The sequence below is a fragment of the Pelobates fuscus genome, chromosome 3 (genome assembly GCF_036172605.1).
Source record: "Pelobates fuscus isolate aPelFus1 chromosome 3, aPelFus1.pri, whole genome shotgun sequence".
Lineage (NCBI taxonomy): Eukaryota > Metazoa > Chordata > Amphibia > Anura > Pelobatidae > Pelobates > Pelobates fuscus.
Genome location: NC_086319.1, coordinates 316,010,364 through 316,025,659, shown reverse-complemented (window position 1 = coordinate 316,025,659; position 15,296 = coordinate 316,010,364). Strand labels below are relative to the sequence as shown.

At 38.6% G+C, this 15,296-nt stretch overlaps 1 protein-coding gene across 2 annotated transcripts in view; it reads left to right on the top strand.

Annotated features, from left to right (window-relative positions):
* Window positions 1-12,205, top strand: part of MFGE8 (milk fat globule EGF and factor V/VIII domain containing) — a 95,164-nt gene extending 82,959 nt beyond the window's left edge. The window contains exons 8-10 of one of the 2 annotated variants that reach the window (XM_063448887.1): window positions 4,774-4,976; window positions 10,618-10,773; window positions 11,696-12,205. In XM_063448887.1, coding sequence (XP_063304957.1) covers window positions 4,774-4,976; window positions 10,618-10,773; window positions 11,696-11,839 — 503 coding nt within the window. In that variant the 3' untranslated portion in view covers window positions 11,840-12,205. The remainder of the gene's footprint in view (window positions 1-4,773; window positions 4,977-10,617; window positions 10,774-11,695) is intronic. The other variant, XM_063448888.1, reaches the window with a different exon arrangement.
* Window positions 12,206-15,296: the final 3,091 nt, after the last annotated feature.

Sequence of the window (15,296 nt, the reverse complement as noted above, 5' to 3'; positions counted from 1 at the left end):
AAAGTGGATGCAGTGTTTAAAGTGGATGCAGATTGTATGTTTGTGTAGTGGATAGAGTGCGTTTATAGTGGATTTATGGTGTGTATAGTGAATGCAGAGTGTGCAGAATGCAGATGAAAGGATCACTATAGGGTCAGGAACACAAACATGTATTCCTGACCCTATAGTGTTAAAACCACCATCTAGCCCCCCTGGGCCTCTCATGCCTCCATAAATATAGCAAAATCTTACTGTATTCAAGCCTGAAGCTGTAACTCTGCATGCTGTTTGCATAAAAAAAAAAAAAAGCAGTCTGCTGACATCATCAAAAGTGGTAGCCTGATCCAATCACAGTGCTTCCCCATATGATTGTCTGAGACTGACAAAGAGGCAGATCAGGGGCAGAGCCAGCATGATTCAAACACAGTCCTGACCAATCAGCATCTCCTCATAGATGAGGACATACTAAATGTTTGGATGCATTTTAGGCAGCCATGACCCAGGAAGGATCTCTAACAGCTATCTGAGGAGTGGCCAGTGAAGTTATCACTAGGCTGTAATGTAAACACTGCATTTTCTCTGAAAAGAGAGTGTTTACAGCAAAAAGCCTGAAGGGAATGATTCTACTCACCAGAACAAATTCAATAAGCTGTAGTTGTTCTGGTGACTATAGTGTCCCTTTAATAATATTCAGTGTCATGAAATGATTGTCATATAAAAAATATAATATATATTAAAAGAAAAGAACAGTCACACTTATTCTACTTAGTTTTATTTTTAAAATGATATAGTAATAACAAATGTTGAGATATTTCTGTTAAATGTAAAATGAAAACTCGGATTGACACTATTAATCTTTTTTAAGGACAATTTTAAAAAAGTGAATTATAAAAAATAGTTGCTTTGGGCTACTTGCTTTTTATTTGTTCTAGAGAGTGAATGGTGGTGAACTGAATACAGAATTGCATCATTCACTTTAAAATAGTCAAGTTGGGACAATAGCTGCATTACAACATTTTCCAAAGCAGCTTTTCTGTCCTAAAGACTAAGCCCCAAGTCAATCCCACATTTGGGCTCCTGTTTCACACATGTGGGTTTGTTCTCTGGTGTCTCCAATAAGCACAACACAAACTCATCATCTGACATCTGACACAATCACTCTGTGTGCAAGGAATTTGTGGCATTCTATTCTTTACAAGAGCAGCCATGAGAGAGGCAGGCCAGCACATCTGGATTGCCCCCTACTCTACCAAACATTCACCAATCCTGCATTCATATCGTGTCCCCTGGCCTGTGTTCATACCCCCCATGTTGGGAAGTATAAACATGTGAGATCTTTTGGGTCTTTGGGTCATGCGCATGTGTTCCAGCTGTGAACTAGAATAGCTGGAAAATATGTGCATGGCCTAAATTACATCACCCCAATGACTGTGATGTCTCAGTGGGTATAAAGAAGACTGGAATTGCAGGTGTATAATATATATATCTATCTCAATACACATACAGACATTATCTCTAGAAATTGGTGCATTCTAACTACGAATATACCATGCAAATTAGAAATATGCTGGAAATATACATGCCCTAGTAGACATGGAGATAAAGCAGCTTTGATATAGTCTGTATTCAATAAATCAGTTTCCAAATTGAGTTTTCGAATAAAAATTAGACACTGTCCAGTCACACCTAATAAGGACTCCAAATTTATATTTTTTAATCGGACACTCTAGGTTCTGTTTGCATGTTATATCAGTCCCAATTGTTTTCGATCTGCTTGACACTGAGTAAGGCACCATAAGCACTTCAATAAGATGAAATGGTTATGGTGCCTATCGTGTTTCTTTAATGCCTCTACTTAATGCTTTTAGATATATTTTGAGTCATCAAACACTAGCAAAAACTACTTAATATGCATGTCAATACAAAACACAATCTGTATCCTAAGGGATATTAGGTCCCTTAGTCCTTGAATATGCTAGGGCCAGAGGATTATTAACTCATTGTCCCATTACTGCTATCTACCAGTACAAGATCAGTGCATGTCTATAACCTGGTCCTTAGTTGTGCAAATCTGTAGAGCGATTTTCTGGCCTTAAAGTCAGACACTGGAAAAAACACATGAGACAGAAGGAAGATCTCCGATTGTTAGATCATTCAATCGTTTGAATTGTCAGATAATTTTTTTTGCACAGCCTACAGATGTAGTTTCTTAAACTATTAAAGATATTGGGCTCTATATTAAATATTATTAAATAGGTGTCTAACAGCTTTAGTACGCAGCCTGATAACAGCTGGTGTTGAACAGAATATTTTTTTTGCCTTATAATAGTTTAATGGAAGGAAAATATCTAATAATCTCCACATTTCTACCATTTTAAATAATCATTGCTCTCTAGTGATGTAAAATAATATAAAAACATAATTTACATTTGTGTGACACTTCCAGACAACATTGTGTTTGCCATTTATATGCTGGAGCTTATTCAATTCGAATTGACTTGGTCGGTGGTTGGTGACTGCCATTTACTTGCTGAGCACTTTGCATTCATTATTTTTTTTTTTTTTTTTTTTACATTGAATAAGAGAAGCTGCTCATATGTGAATTAAAGGGATATTATAGTCATCATATCAATTCTAGCCTATTGAAGCAGTTTTCATGTATAGTTCATACCCCTGCAATGTCACTGCTCAATTCACTGCTGTTTAGGAGTTAAACCACTTTGCTTTTGTCTGTGCAGCCCTACCAGCACCTCCCATGGTTGTGATTTACTCAGCCTGCATGATAAAATGTTTTTATTTAAAACCAGATCTTAACTTACTTTACTCTGTAAATTAAACTGCAATAACACACATGAGGCTCCTGTGCAGTCTAGCAGACCATTAACATGTCAGGGCATTCTAAATTAAACAGAATGTGCAATGAAGAAAGTTTAAACATTAGATCTCTCTTTACAGGAAGTGTTTAGGAAGGCTATGCAGGCCACATGCAGAGGCGTTGTTTAATAAACCAAGTAATGTAACTCCTAAATGGCAGAGAATTGAGCAGTGCATCTGCTACATGAGCCACACCCCATAACTGCTTCATTCAAGGACGGCTGCCACCAGATATTTTTTTTAGTTATTATTATTATTATTATTATAAGAATCCTTGCAGCATGGAATTAAACAATGTGGATGAACAAAGAGTAGTGTACAAACAGAAACTGGGATATAATGTACTCTAAATAGAGTGCCAGCTAACTTCCAGACTTGGAACAGTTAAAAGAAAAAATAAATACATGTTATTAAATAATCAAATGAGAAACTAATTATATACAGTGATGCTCGTGTACAATAAGTGAGTGAACCAACAGGTAAATGCAATATCTAGTGAATGCAACCAGCTATTATGGTAACATAAAGTTCTGCTATTTATGTAAGGTTAGGCTCAATAAAAAACAAAAACTGCCTGTTAGCAATAATGTTGAACTGCCTATTTGCAGTAATGTACGGATAGCAACTTGCTAGTTAACCCTTAGCACTGGTTGGTATCAACTAGGTAAGTATCAAAACAACCTGTTGAGGGATCATGCTATATGATTAGTCGAAATCTGATATGGATATCTCCTTGCACACGTCTGTGCCAGGGTATATAACAGTGAAATTCAGCAAGAGGGGAGAGTCACATAGCAATAGGAATATACATAACGGGATCAAAAGAGGAGGAGAAAACTAAGCGGTGAGTCAGAGTGAATGCTAATTCTTAAAATCGACGGAGTATCTATCTGATACCAATTTGAATAGGTAATCAAATAATACTATGAGAACAGAAAGATGAGTACTGTGGTGAATACAATGAAATTTCCACTGCTAGCGTGATCACTGTAAATTCCCTTCCGTGCCAAAACGGGCACCTCTTTCTATTCCCACACTCGATGACAGATACGCTAAAATAATCCTCCCGTGCCTTCAAGGGCACCTATCGTTGGTCCCACACTAGATCACAGTAAAGAGGAAGGCATAGTGATCTAGTGTTGGACCAACAATAGGTGACATCATCAGCCATCACCCTGTGTGGCCTGCCTGCTCCGAATTCCGATCGCATTGGCAATTCTCATATGTACTAAAGGTTAGAATTCGGTTGGTCTGACAAACATTGTCTCGGATCAGAAAATCACAGATTTTCCAAACATATCCAAACCAATCTACAGCACATAAATTGCAAATTATCATTCTCTCACTAGCCAACCAACCAGATTTTCAGATATTTTTATGTATACTCCATTTAAAAAAAATGCCATATGGTTTCATTTCATGCTGCAAGCATTCTTATAAAAGTAAAAAAAAAAAATTCAGGTCGCAGTTGTCCTTCAAACTAGAGTTGTTTTGGTGCCAATAGTGTCTCTTTAAGCAGGTGTGAGTGGCTAAATATTCTTTCAAACAGGACAACTAGTGCAGAGTATTATGGGATAGCTTAACTCACTGTTCTCTCACTTCCATTTGAGTGTAAGAGCACAATTAGAGTATTCCTTCATATGGTTTTCATCATAAAAAAAAAAAAAAAGATTAACGCATATTTAATGGTAATTCTGCATTCATTGGGCAAAGTTAATATCTTGAAACAGCTATTCCACAATTCATTCGATTAAGCATCAGTGTCTTACTCACTGCACTTGGTCTAGTCCTTTTTTTCCGATGTAGCTATATTAGTTTCATTTTTATACTGTGCTTTCATTGCATTTGTCATGCTGGCTGTGAGCTTGAGATTCTGAGCACTCCCCCCTTTTCCCACCCTTCTGTAAACTGTTGTTACAGTGTATTTCAACATGGTAGGTTGCTCTCAGCCGCTTGGAATGAAGGCCTACGCAATTTCTGATAAGCAAATCACAGCCTCCAGCGTCTACAAGACATGGGGACTTGATGGATTCACATGGTACCCTCACTTCTCCCGGCTCGATAAAATTGGGAAGTCAAATGCCTGGACAGCAGGAGAGAATAGTCACTCAGAATGGCTGCAGGTAGGCAAATAATATTTTTTTTAATTTAATGTCTGTTTAATATATTGTCAGTGCTTTATTTATTTATTTTATATTGCTGGGAATTCAAACTGAAGTTAAAATATATAGACACAATAGGGCATTTTTCTGCCACCTTTACTTTGCACTTTTGTTTATGCATAAGTGTATGCTAAGATAAGGCCAGGGACTAATGAAAGTATTTAGAAAACTGGGCAGACTAGAGGGGCCGAATGGTTCTTATCTGCCGTCACATTCTATGTTTCTATGTTTCTATGCCAGTGGTGTGTGTGGGGACACTGCTTGTGATGTTGAATGTATGTGGAGACGCACCTGTGGTGATGCACTGCTTGTGGTATTGTGTGTTTGTAGGGACCTAGCTTGTGGGGGAATTAGGGTCTGTAGCCTGTGTGTGGGAAAATAGAGGCTGAGGGTGTGTTGCAGGATAGGGGCTGTAGTGTTTATGAAAGTATGAACAGTAGGGTAATAGGGGCTAGATTTTGTGTCATGGGCTGCCGTGTGGAGAGCGGCTATAATGAAGGGATTGGGGGTTGTAGTATAAGGAGGTTGAGGGCTGTAGTGTTTTTTATAAACTGCAATAATTACCTTGCAGGGTTAAGTCCTCCCCTAGTGGCTGTATATTAGACAGCCACTAGAGGACACTTCCTGCTCTATAGCACAGGTTTTCTGTGCTAGAGCGTCGCTGGACATCCTCACGCTGTGTGAGGACCTCCAGCGTCGCTCTATTCCCCATAGGGAAGCATTGAAATTCATTTTCAATGCTTTCCTATGGGGTGCGCTAATGCGCATGCGCGGCATTGCCGCGCATGCGCATTTGGTCTCCTCGGCCAGCGGCCGAGATCAGTCTCGCCCACCGGCCGACGTTAGCAGAAGGAGGAGCGGCGGGGGAGGAGGAAGCAGCGACGTGGGACCTGTCGCTGCCTCTGGTAAGTCACTGAAGGGGTTTTCACCCCTTCAGCAACTTGGGATTGGGGGGTGGGAGGGAGAGGGACCCTCCAGCAGAAGGAGGAGCGGCGGGGGAGGAGGAAGCAGCGACGTGGGACCTGTCGCTGCCTCTGGTAAGTCACTGAAGGGGTTTTCACCCCTTCAGCAACTTGGGATTGGGGGGTGGGAGGGAGAGGGACCCTCCAGCAGAAGGAGGAGCGGCGGGGGAGGAGGAAGCAGCGACGTGGGACCTGTCGCTGATACATATACAAGGAGGAGAAACAAGCAGTAAAATTGTGCAGTTGGTTTCAGAAGAATCGTATTCCATTTGAATTATGGGCAACTGACGATTCATCCGAATTACTAGACTCCAAAATGCCATATGTACATATCACGTAACAATCATCGAAGGACATGGATGGGCCACTATGTTTGTTTTGTGATTCAGCCACCCCCCCCCCCCCCCTTTTTTTTTGTATAGCCACCACCTGCTGGCCATGAGTTGAGGCAGGGAGTAGGCAGAGACCTATCCACTCATCATTATTTCATTTTAAACCCCTACCTGGGGACAAAGGGGAAATCTGTTCCAGGTCTACCCAAGTATTGTACAGGCCCCCCTGGGATGGAAGCTGTCTTAGTAACTTTCTCCCAAAATGATTGTATAGACAAAATTTGTCCAAACCGAACGCCATATGGACGAAGTTTCTGATAATCTTTATCTGTGTTACTGATACCACATGTATAGCACGTTACATTAGAAATACCTATCTAAGCAGGAGAAATAATTACTCCAGTGGAACGTAAGACCTTTTTATTTTTTTCTTCCAAAGAAGCAGTTTTTGTGAGATTTTGCTGTTTGGCATATACATCACCAACAAGAATGTTAAATAAAATAATCTCTGACAACTTGTTAGTTTAGCTTGCAAACATCAAAAGACCCGTTTTTTTTATCTGCTAATGAAAACCGCACATACGAGTCCTCCAACAAGTCTGGGGTAATAAATAATAATAATACAAAATAAAGTTTTTTTCCCCTGAATTAGAGAACAAACATAATTTTATATTAAATTGGTGTTTTTGAGGTTCGCCTGTTGGTACATGATATGCTTATATATAGGTCACTGTAGCTTTATGTACATCTATCTGACTATGCAAGGGTTAATGCCTCCATGCCATAATTCAGCCTTATGTAAATAAGTGAAGACTGTGATGCTTAAAATGCTGTTTCAGCTTGAAAACAGATGTTATATGAATTCAGACCTTGCTGTGTTTTTGGGTTTGAGTTTCTTTGCATTCCTGCAGTTTGTCTACTCTGCCCTTGACAACTTACTCTCAAGGTTATAACCCTGTTTCTAGATAGCTCTGTTTTAATAGCCTTTTCCCTTCCTTGAAAGATTTGCTCTGTTATTATCCTCTACTTTATCTTATTCTCAGGCTTAATCTTTGCCCCATATTCACTGGTAAGGGAGTAAAGCCACAGTGACTCCCCTCATAATGAGTGAAATTAAATGACATGATTCATTATTACACACTCACATACTTACATACTCTATTATAATGAGGAATAAGAAAGTTATTGTACTCCTAAAATAAACTAAAGCTGAGCCCTACAAATACAGAATATTATATTTACTCTATACAGAGTTGCTCACTTTTTTTTAGGTGAACTAAATCCTATAGACTTTAAATTGGACATTGAACTTAACTCTTCAGTAAAATAAAAGATCTTAAAATATGGCAGTTTTGCATTAAAACCCATTAAATCTAACTTATAAAGCTCTCTGTGGGTCTAATAGTTAACTCCAAGACTAAATTGCTGAATGTCTGCAAAGTTCTGTTGCCCCATACAGGAGACTGCCTGTAACCTCAGAATGTCACTTTTATTTCCTGGTCTGTGGTTCGTAGGTTTCATTTCTCGTACATTGCCAGCTCTCACCGCAGTACATTATAGGCCTTAGTCTCAAGTTCATTGCTGGTCATACCTTACTGTTTCTAATCTGAAAACAGTAAGCTGCAACGTACATCCCATTGTCTGCCTTGCAATAGGACTAAATCACACCATTTTGTTCATCTCTATGGAGGTGTGTACACCTAGGAAGTGCCCTAAATGTGTGCTTTAGGAAGAAAAAAAAAAAAGCACAAAGAATGCAGGATGGATATGCTGGTCTGCATTTCCCTGTAAACTGCAGCCAGTTTAATTAATAATAGCCATGGCACTTCCTTAATGGCGCTTGGCGTGCAGCTGTCTATTGTCTTTTGCCTCTTCTCCTAATGCCTGGTAATAGAAACATACATAGAAACATAGAATGTGACGGCAGATAAGAACCATTCGGCCCATCTAGTCTGCCCAGTTTTCTAAATACTTTCATTAGTCCCTGGCCTTATCTTATAGTTAGGATAGCCTTATGCCTATCCCACGCATGCTTAAACTCCTTTACTGTGATAGAAACATAGAATGTGATCTGTGATGTGTAATGTGATCTTAGACATTGTAACTTACTGCCTGAACACATCTATTTGTCTGATTCCTTTATTTGCTATATTGGGTTTCTCATAAACCCCCAGCTGCCTCATAAACCTGCCTGCTCAGCCCGTTGGGCTGTTGCTTGTTGTCGGTGAAGATCTAATGTTGTGTTAGCAGATATCTAAACACTAGGTTCCTGATTACGACGCATAGATCTCTGGCTACAGATAGAAATCAGAGGACATGCAGTGTTGACTTGCTTAATTATGCAAGGGTTGTTTTCACATCTTAGTAAATAAGAAACGTCACTTATTTTAGCAATGTTCTGAAAGAGGAATACACTCTTAAAATCACAAATGGAAGCAATATTTTGTGTCATGGGTATTGATTTTCTACATTACCCTTCGTGCCTGCATAGAATCTCTAAACGAGTCAGGGATTTCAGCAGAAAACACCTACGCCTGGTTCTATCAACAAAGGGAGACAGTGGGATTGCTCTTATAACAGCAGAACGGGTGCCTGCAGGCTAGAAATACAGACTATTCAAATCCTCAAAAGACACCCCAGGGCGGATTCACAGCCAGTTTTATCTAATGCATACAGAGGTAATGCATGGAAAATAAGATAAATCTGAATGTCCCTGATTTTCAGTCTCTTGTCTCCTCATATGTCATTGCTGTGTGTCTAACCTGAGTGTCTAGCCCTCTTTATCAGACACTGGAATCACTCCTTTCATTACAGTGGGTTTCCTGGCAGGCAGGGGTTAATGATCTACATGGCCTCCCATGACATCAGCATGGTGCCCAGGGTAACAGTGATGTTTCTAGTAATACCCCTGAGTATACAGGATCCAGGGAGTCTGGCAAATGCCAACTTATTAACCCCAACTGCAGGACAAATAACAGGCACATTCCACATTCCACACATCTCTGTCTAATATATTATTATTATTGGTTATTATTTATATAGCGCCAGCTTATTCCGCAGAACTTTACAATAAGAGGGGAATTTACCAAAATGAGACAATAACAAAATGTAACAGGAACAATAGGTAGTTGAGGACTCTGCTCAAACGAGCTTACAGTCTACAGTAGGTGGGGTATAAAAACACAATCGGAAGGGTATTAAGGGAGCCAGCAAATAGACATGGTGGGAAAGTATTGCTGTTTCCAAGGCAGACTCTCTATATAAGTAAAGATATATAACTATAGCTTATCGTACACATCACATACATTGTGAAATATCTGCAGTTGTTATGTACAGAAGTGTATTCATGTGCATATATTTGGAGAGGATGCCCATGTACTGGCTGGCCCTTGGGGCAGAGACGATAATCTAAATACATAATTGATATGTGTCTAAAGCACAAAATGACATATTCTCAATAATGTATCATTTCCCTGAAAGAAAATATTGTGCGCATGCACATTAGATCTGTCAGTAGCATTGCATTCACATAAAATAATGAAAATAAATAAGTCCCTGGTAGCTTCCATTCAGTTGTGCAAGTGATTCCCATTCTTTCAATGAGTAAGAGGATGCTTGCATTTCTGCCAACATTTCAAATGGACAAAGAGGGGGGACACTTTAAAATTAGGGGTGTTAGTGGGCGGCTGTTTTGAAAAATGTAGGTGACTTACCATAACAATTTATACAACTAACATATAATTTAGAAAAAGAGCAACGTATCTTATTTACACAGACTGATTTCTAAACATATTTATTGTAGTTTAAAGACACATTACTGAGAGTATTATTGATGTGGAGCTCTGTTATAAACTCAAACACACCAACAATATGGCGTTACTGGAAAAGAGGGACACTAGGAATAGAGGGATTTGGACCTGCAATAGGAAGTATTCCTGTTAACCCCTTAAGGACCAAACTTCTGGAATAAAAGGGAATCATGACATGTCACACATGTCATGTGTCCTTAATGGGTTAAACAGGGAGACCTGGTGGGTATGTGATTGTTGCTGTATTGTGGATCTTCTCATTCACTTGATTGGAATAATTCTGTGAAGAGACAGAGCTATTTGAACCATACAATTCACAATTAATATGGGATCCCCTTGTTATAATTCCACAGTTTCCACTTTTGTGAACTAATCCAAATAACACAACACATGCCCTTTCTTGTCTATGTAAACAAAGAACAAATAAAACGTGCTTTTTCTATTTATTTTCAAACTACCTTTATGACACATATTTTCCAATTATAACGTGTTTTAATAGATTGACCTTCTAGTTCCTAAGAAGATCACAGGAATTATCACACAGGGTGCAAAGGATTTTGGAACTATTCAGTATGTGGAATCCTTTAAAGTGGCTTACAGTGACAATGGCACAACATGGATAATATATAAGGACAGTCGGACAAAAACAGATAAGGTATGCAACTTTAAATGTCGAGAGTATGTACTGACATTCCACCATATAATGGATTAGTTACATTAATGATTGCTTAGTTGATGTACAGTACTCATTTGCATTTTAGCCAGCAACATGTTGATACAATGTATATAAATGTAAATGGAACAAATAAAGTTTGAAAAAAAAGAACACGTTAAAGTGTATTTTTAATGTGAGTCAGTCAGTGTGTTAAAATAGTTGGAATTTGGGAATATATTAGTAGCTATGACATTTACAAACAACGTGCACAGTTTTTGCACGTTTTTACTATAAACTGTAATGCTCTTATTACAGATAAAGCATATTGACATGGGGTGGATATGAAATAAAAGTTGTTCTGTCCGCGTGGGATAGGCATAAGGCTATCCTAACTATAAGATAAGGCCAGGGACTAATGAAAGTATTTATAATACGGGGCAGACTAGATGGGCCGAATGGTTCTTATCTGCCGTCACATTCTATGTTTCTATATTGCAAGAATTTTGTATTTTCACCCATTTCTCATAACAATCCCATGCCTCCCAACAGACTTCTCTCTTGCCACCTGAAGTCCCAGGTTTGTTTTTTAGGGTCTCACATCTGGGGACACCCGACACAACTTTCAGTAAACATACTAGTGCTGTGAATTCATGACATTCGGTCTAACTGTGCTCTGTCTGTGAGCTACCCTAAGTGAGGCTGTCTATTGGGCAAATTTTCTGTGCAGACAATGCCCATAGCATCACTGGAATGCCCTGTTTGGTCCTCCCCACTCCCCATATTTATTTATTTTCCAATGTCCCAAAATAATGCTTTGTGTATTAAATACTCATCTTATTATAACAATCCTACTATAATAGCCTGAAGATTTTATTGCATTTTAATTTTAACTTGTAAATTGTACTACTCTATATCTTCACAGACATTCCTCGGAAACAGTGACAATTATACGCACAAGAAAAACATGTTCAACCCACCATTTTCAGCACGCTTTGTGCGTATCCTTCCTCAGTCATGGCATGAACGCATCACATTGCGCATGGAACTACTGGGATGCGAAAATTAAATATAGACTGAAGCTGATTGAACCGTCACTGCGCACATAAAGTTCAACCTACTTTTTCACTGCTTCTCTCGTTTTTTTGGATTCCACCTGCTGCTATGACATGAAATCACCTGAAACTAAGACTTTTCATGCAGTGATAAAATTATCTGTATTTACTAAACAGTCAGGTGACGAGCATCACTTGCCGGAAGTGTCATAAAGCTGACAATTTCTTTGACTTCCTGTGCTTCCACCAGTTCCTTCAAATCAAATGTAATTACATTTAACCCGCAATCCATTGATAATGTACTGACATGAGTGGAATACCTTTCAATGTGGGATATTTTATGTAATGTAAAATGTGTAATGTGCACTTTGATTTAAAAATATATATATATTTTATTAACCAGTTCAGTGTTTTAGCCATTTCAGTGCCACAATAATTGGAGCTTGGCTTGATATGCAGTGATCACCTCTGTGCAAATTAATGGGTTATAAACTTGCAGTTAATTAATTTGGAGTAAAGCTAATCAGATCAATTCTCTTTGGTGTTTTTTTAGTAATTAGCCACTTTTGTGTTAAATTAGAGTTTTCTGTGTGTTCTTTACACATGTGTATATAGTATGTGCAGTTTTAATACACATATTTTACTTACTAAAGAAATTGTCTGCTAAAGCTCATTGACTTCCTTTTTTTTTTTTTTTTTTTTCTTGCACTGTCCATTACGTAATAGTAGCCTACAAGATAATGTTGTTCTGATGGGGAGAATGTTGAGTGTCTGCCTTGTGGTTATCTCAGTAGGAAATCATATTAGACTTCTTACGCCCCACTAAAATTATGTTTCTGGCTTTCTCGGCTGCAACAATCTATGCATCCTCCTGTTAAAGTAGATAGACCTACGCACTGCTAATGCTGTTTTTACTTGACATGTGCACAGTCGCCTTGTCGGCATATGCACAAACCCCCCACCAATACCCATTCCCATAAAAGACAATGACACCAGGGTTTTTGGCAAAAGTATATCACAGCTTTTATTTATTATTAACATAAATTATAAAGGTCATTGTCAACATCAGGCCCACGTTGGCCTGCACAATTACCACAACAGTTTACAGTTTAACCCCTTGACAATGACCCACCCCATGGTAACATAATACCCAAACATTGTAACATATTAACTTAACATTGAAACATGACCATTGCCACCGAAAGGCACCATCCATTGCCACCAAAGGGCACCACCAGTGTAGGGGCATACCGAGACACCCCTACACACCCTGGTTCGGAGCTACCTACGAGCTCGAACCTACCAAACCAGTCCCAAGGCCTACGTATTAGCCCTGAACTCCAAACTTTTCCCCCATCTCACTCTTTTCTCCACCCAACTTTACTCTCCATCCCCTGCCGCCGTGACCAAACGGGAAACACCTGAAAGCAAAGGGAGGGTGGGTGGGACAACAACAGGTAAGTGTAACTTTCGATTAAAAGTGATCCTTAGATCTAAAATGGCCGCTACTTATACTCCCCTTATAACTCCACCCCACTCCATATCCTTAGGCCAATCCCAAACCACTGACCACTAGCTGCCTGTCTCCTGGCAATGTCAAGGCCCACTCCCCTTAGCTACGCTGCTCCATGGGCTACATGACCACTCTTTAATGTGTTACAAGATCTTTGACACCCACTGTGAATTATATTCACTCCCTTCACAATATAGTTATGGTAGATGGAAAGAAATATTACTTTCTAATGTTTTGGTCCTGATTATCCCTGCAATAATATACAGATAAGACATTGATTAAATTGGCCAAATATGTAAAAGTAAGTGTTAATGTGTAGTTGAAGTGAATATGTACATGAACAAACCAACAAAGGCAGTCTAGACCCCAAATTCAAGGAAGGTTTCATTTTCTGACACTTTTGGGTTATTCAATAAAGTAAGACCTCAATGAGAATATCAAATTTAAGGCCAAAGTTACTGACCTGGAGAATATTTCAGTTATTTCAAATTTAATCCTTAAATTTGAAATACACATTGAATTGACAATTCTTACTTTAGTGAATAACCCTATTTATTTTTGGCATTTGTATTTACAGACATGTACTCTCTGTACTCATATCTAGAGTACTTGCACAATTTGTCTTTAAACGAGATTCAGAAAATGAACTAATTGCTGTGTACATGTGAACCTTAGCAGTAGGTATAAGCAGAAGATGTATAGGCATACACAACACTGTGTGGAATTCCCAGATGGGCAAATACATGGCCTTTTAAGGAAGAATTATGCTTGGCCTGGATCATCACTGAGTGCATAAAATCTGTGTGAAATGAGTTATGTGAAATTCTGACTTCCCATGTCCCAAATGCATTTATAATCAGGAGTGTTGGAATGCATGACAATGAGACTAACAGATGACACAACTGTGAACTCCCTTGAGCGCCACATGGCTTTTAAGAGCTTCCTGGTGCTGGATAAGTACTATCTAAGACATAAAAAATATTAAAAAATAAACAGTCATTGTTGTTTTACAATTATTTGTTTAGAACCAGAAACATGGGAATGGTAATGTGTTTTGTGTTTATCATACACATATACATTTTAAAGCATTTCTGGGCTAGGGATAGAAAGATGAGCACAATGATCTGTTACAAGGGATTCCAGATGAGGCAATGTCCCAAGCATTTAACTCCAGATGTCATGGTAGGATTTTGGTTTATTTGCCTTAACCTCTAAAGTCTTGGAGAAACCTCTATTTGGCAGTTTATACCATGAACATGTAAACATTGTGATTTTATGCCTGCATGACAAAAAAGGTTTAATTTTCAATCAGATGTTAGCTTGCTTTAGATGTTTTTATCTCCTGCTCTGTAAATTTAACTTTCAACACACACAGGCGGCTCCTGCAGGGTCTAGAAGGCTTTTAAAAGATCAGGAGATAACAAATTCTAAAATGTGATTTAAAATTCTAAATTAAACACAATGTGCAATAAGAGAAGCTTAAACATTAGATCTCTCTTTACGGGAAGTGTTTAGGAAGGCTGTGTAAGTCACATGCAGGGAGGTGTAACTAGGGCTGTGTAAACAAATGGATTTAACTCCTAAATTGCAGAGAATTAAGTAGTGAGACTACAGGAACATAATCTATACACCAAAACTGCTTCATAAAATTATTCGGGTCCCTTTAAGATACAATTGTCAAATGATTTAAAAATTTTAGGACAAACCACTGATTTGGAGAATCTTTGTATTTTAACCATTCAGTCCAAAAGCTGCATATCGAAGTTTACTATGGCAGGATTTTGTATGTCTTTAATATGGCACATATGGAATGCATATAATTAATCATTGCAAAAATAATTGCATTTACATACATTTGCATAACATTTCTAAGTTTTCTAGTGTATGAATGTATGGCTGCTCAACCTAACTTGTCTGGTGCGGTGATTGTTCTAGGTAACTGGTTACCAACCCAGCCC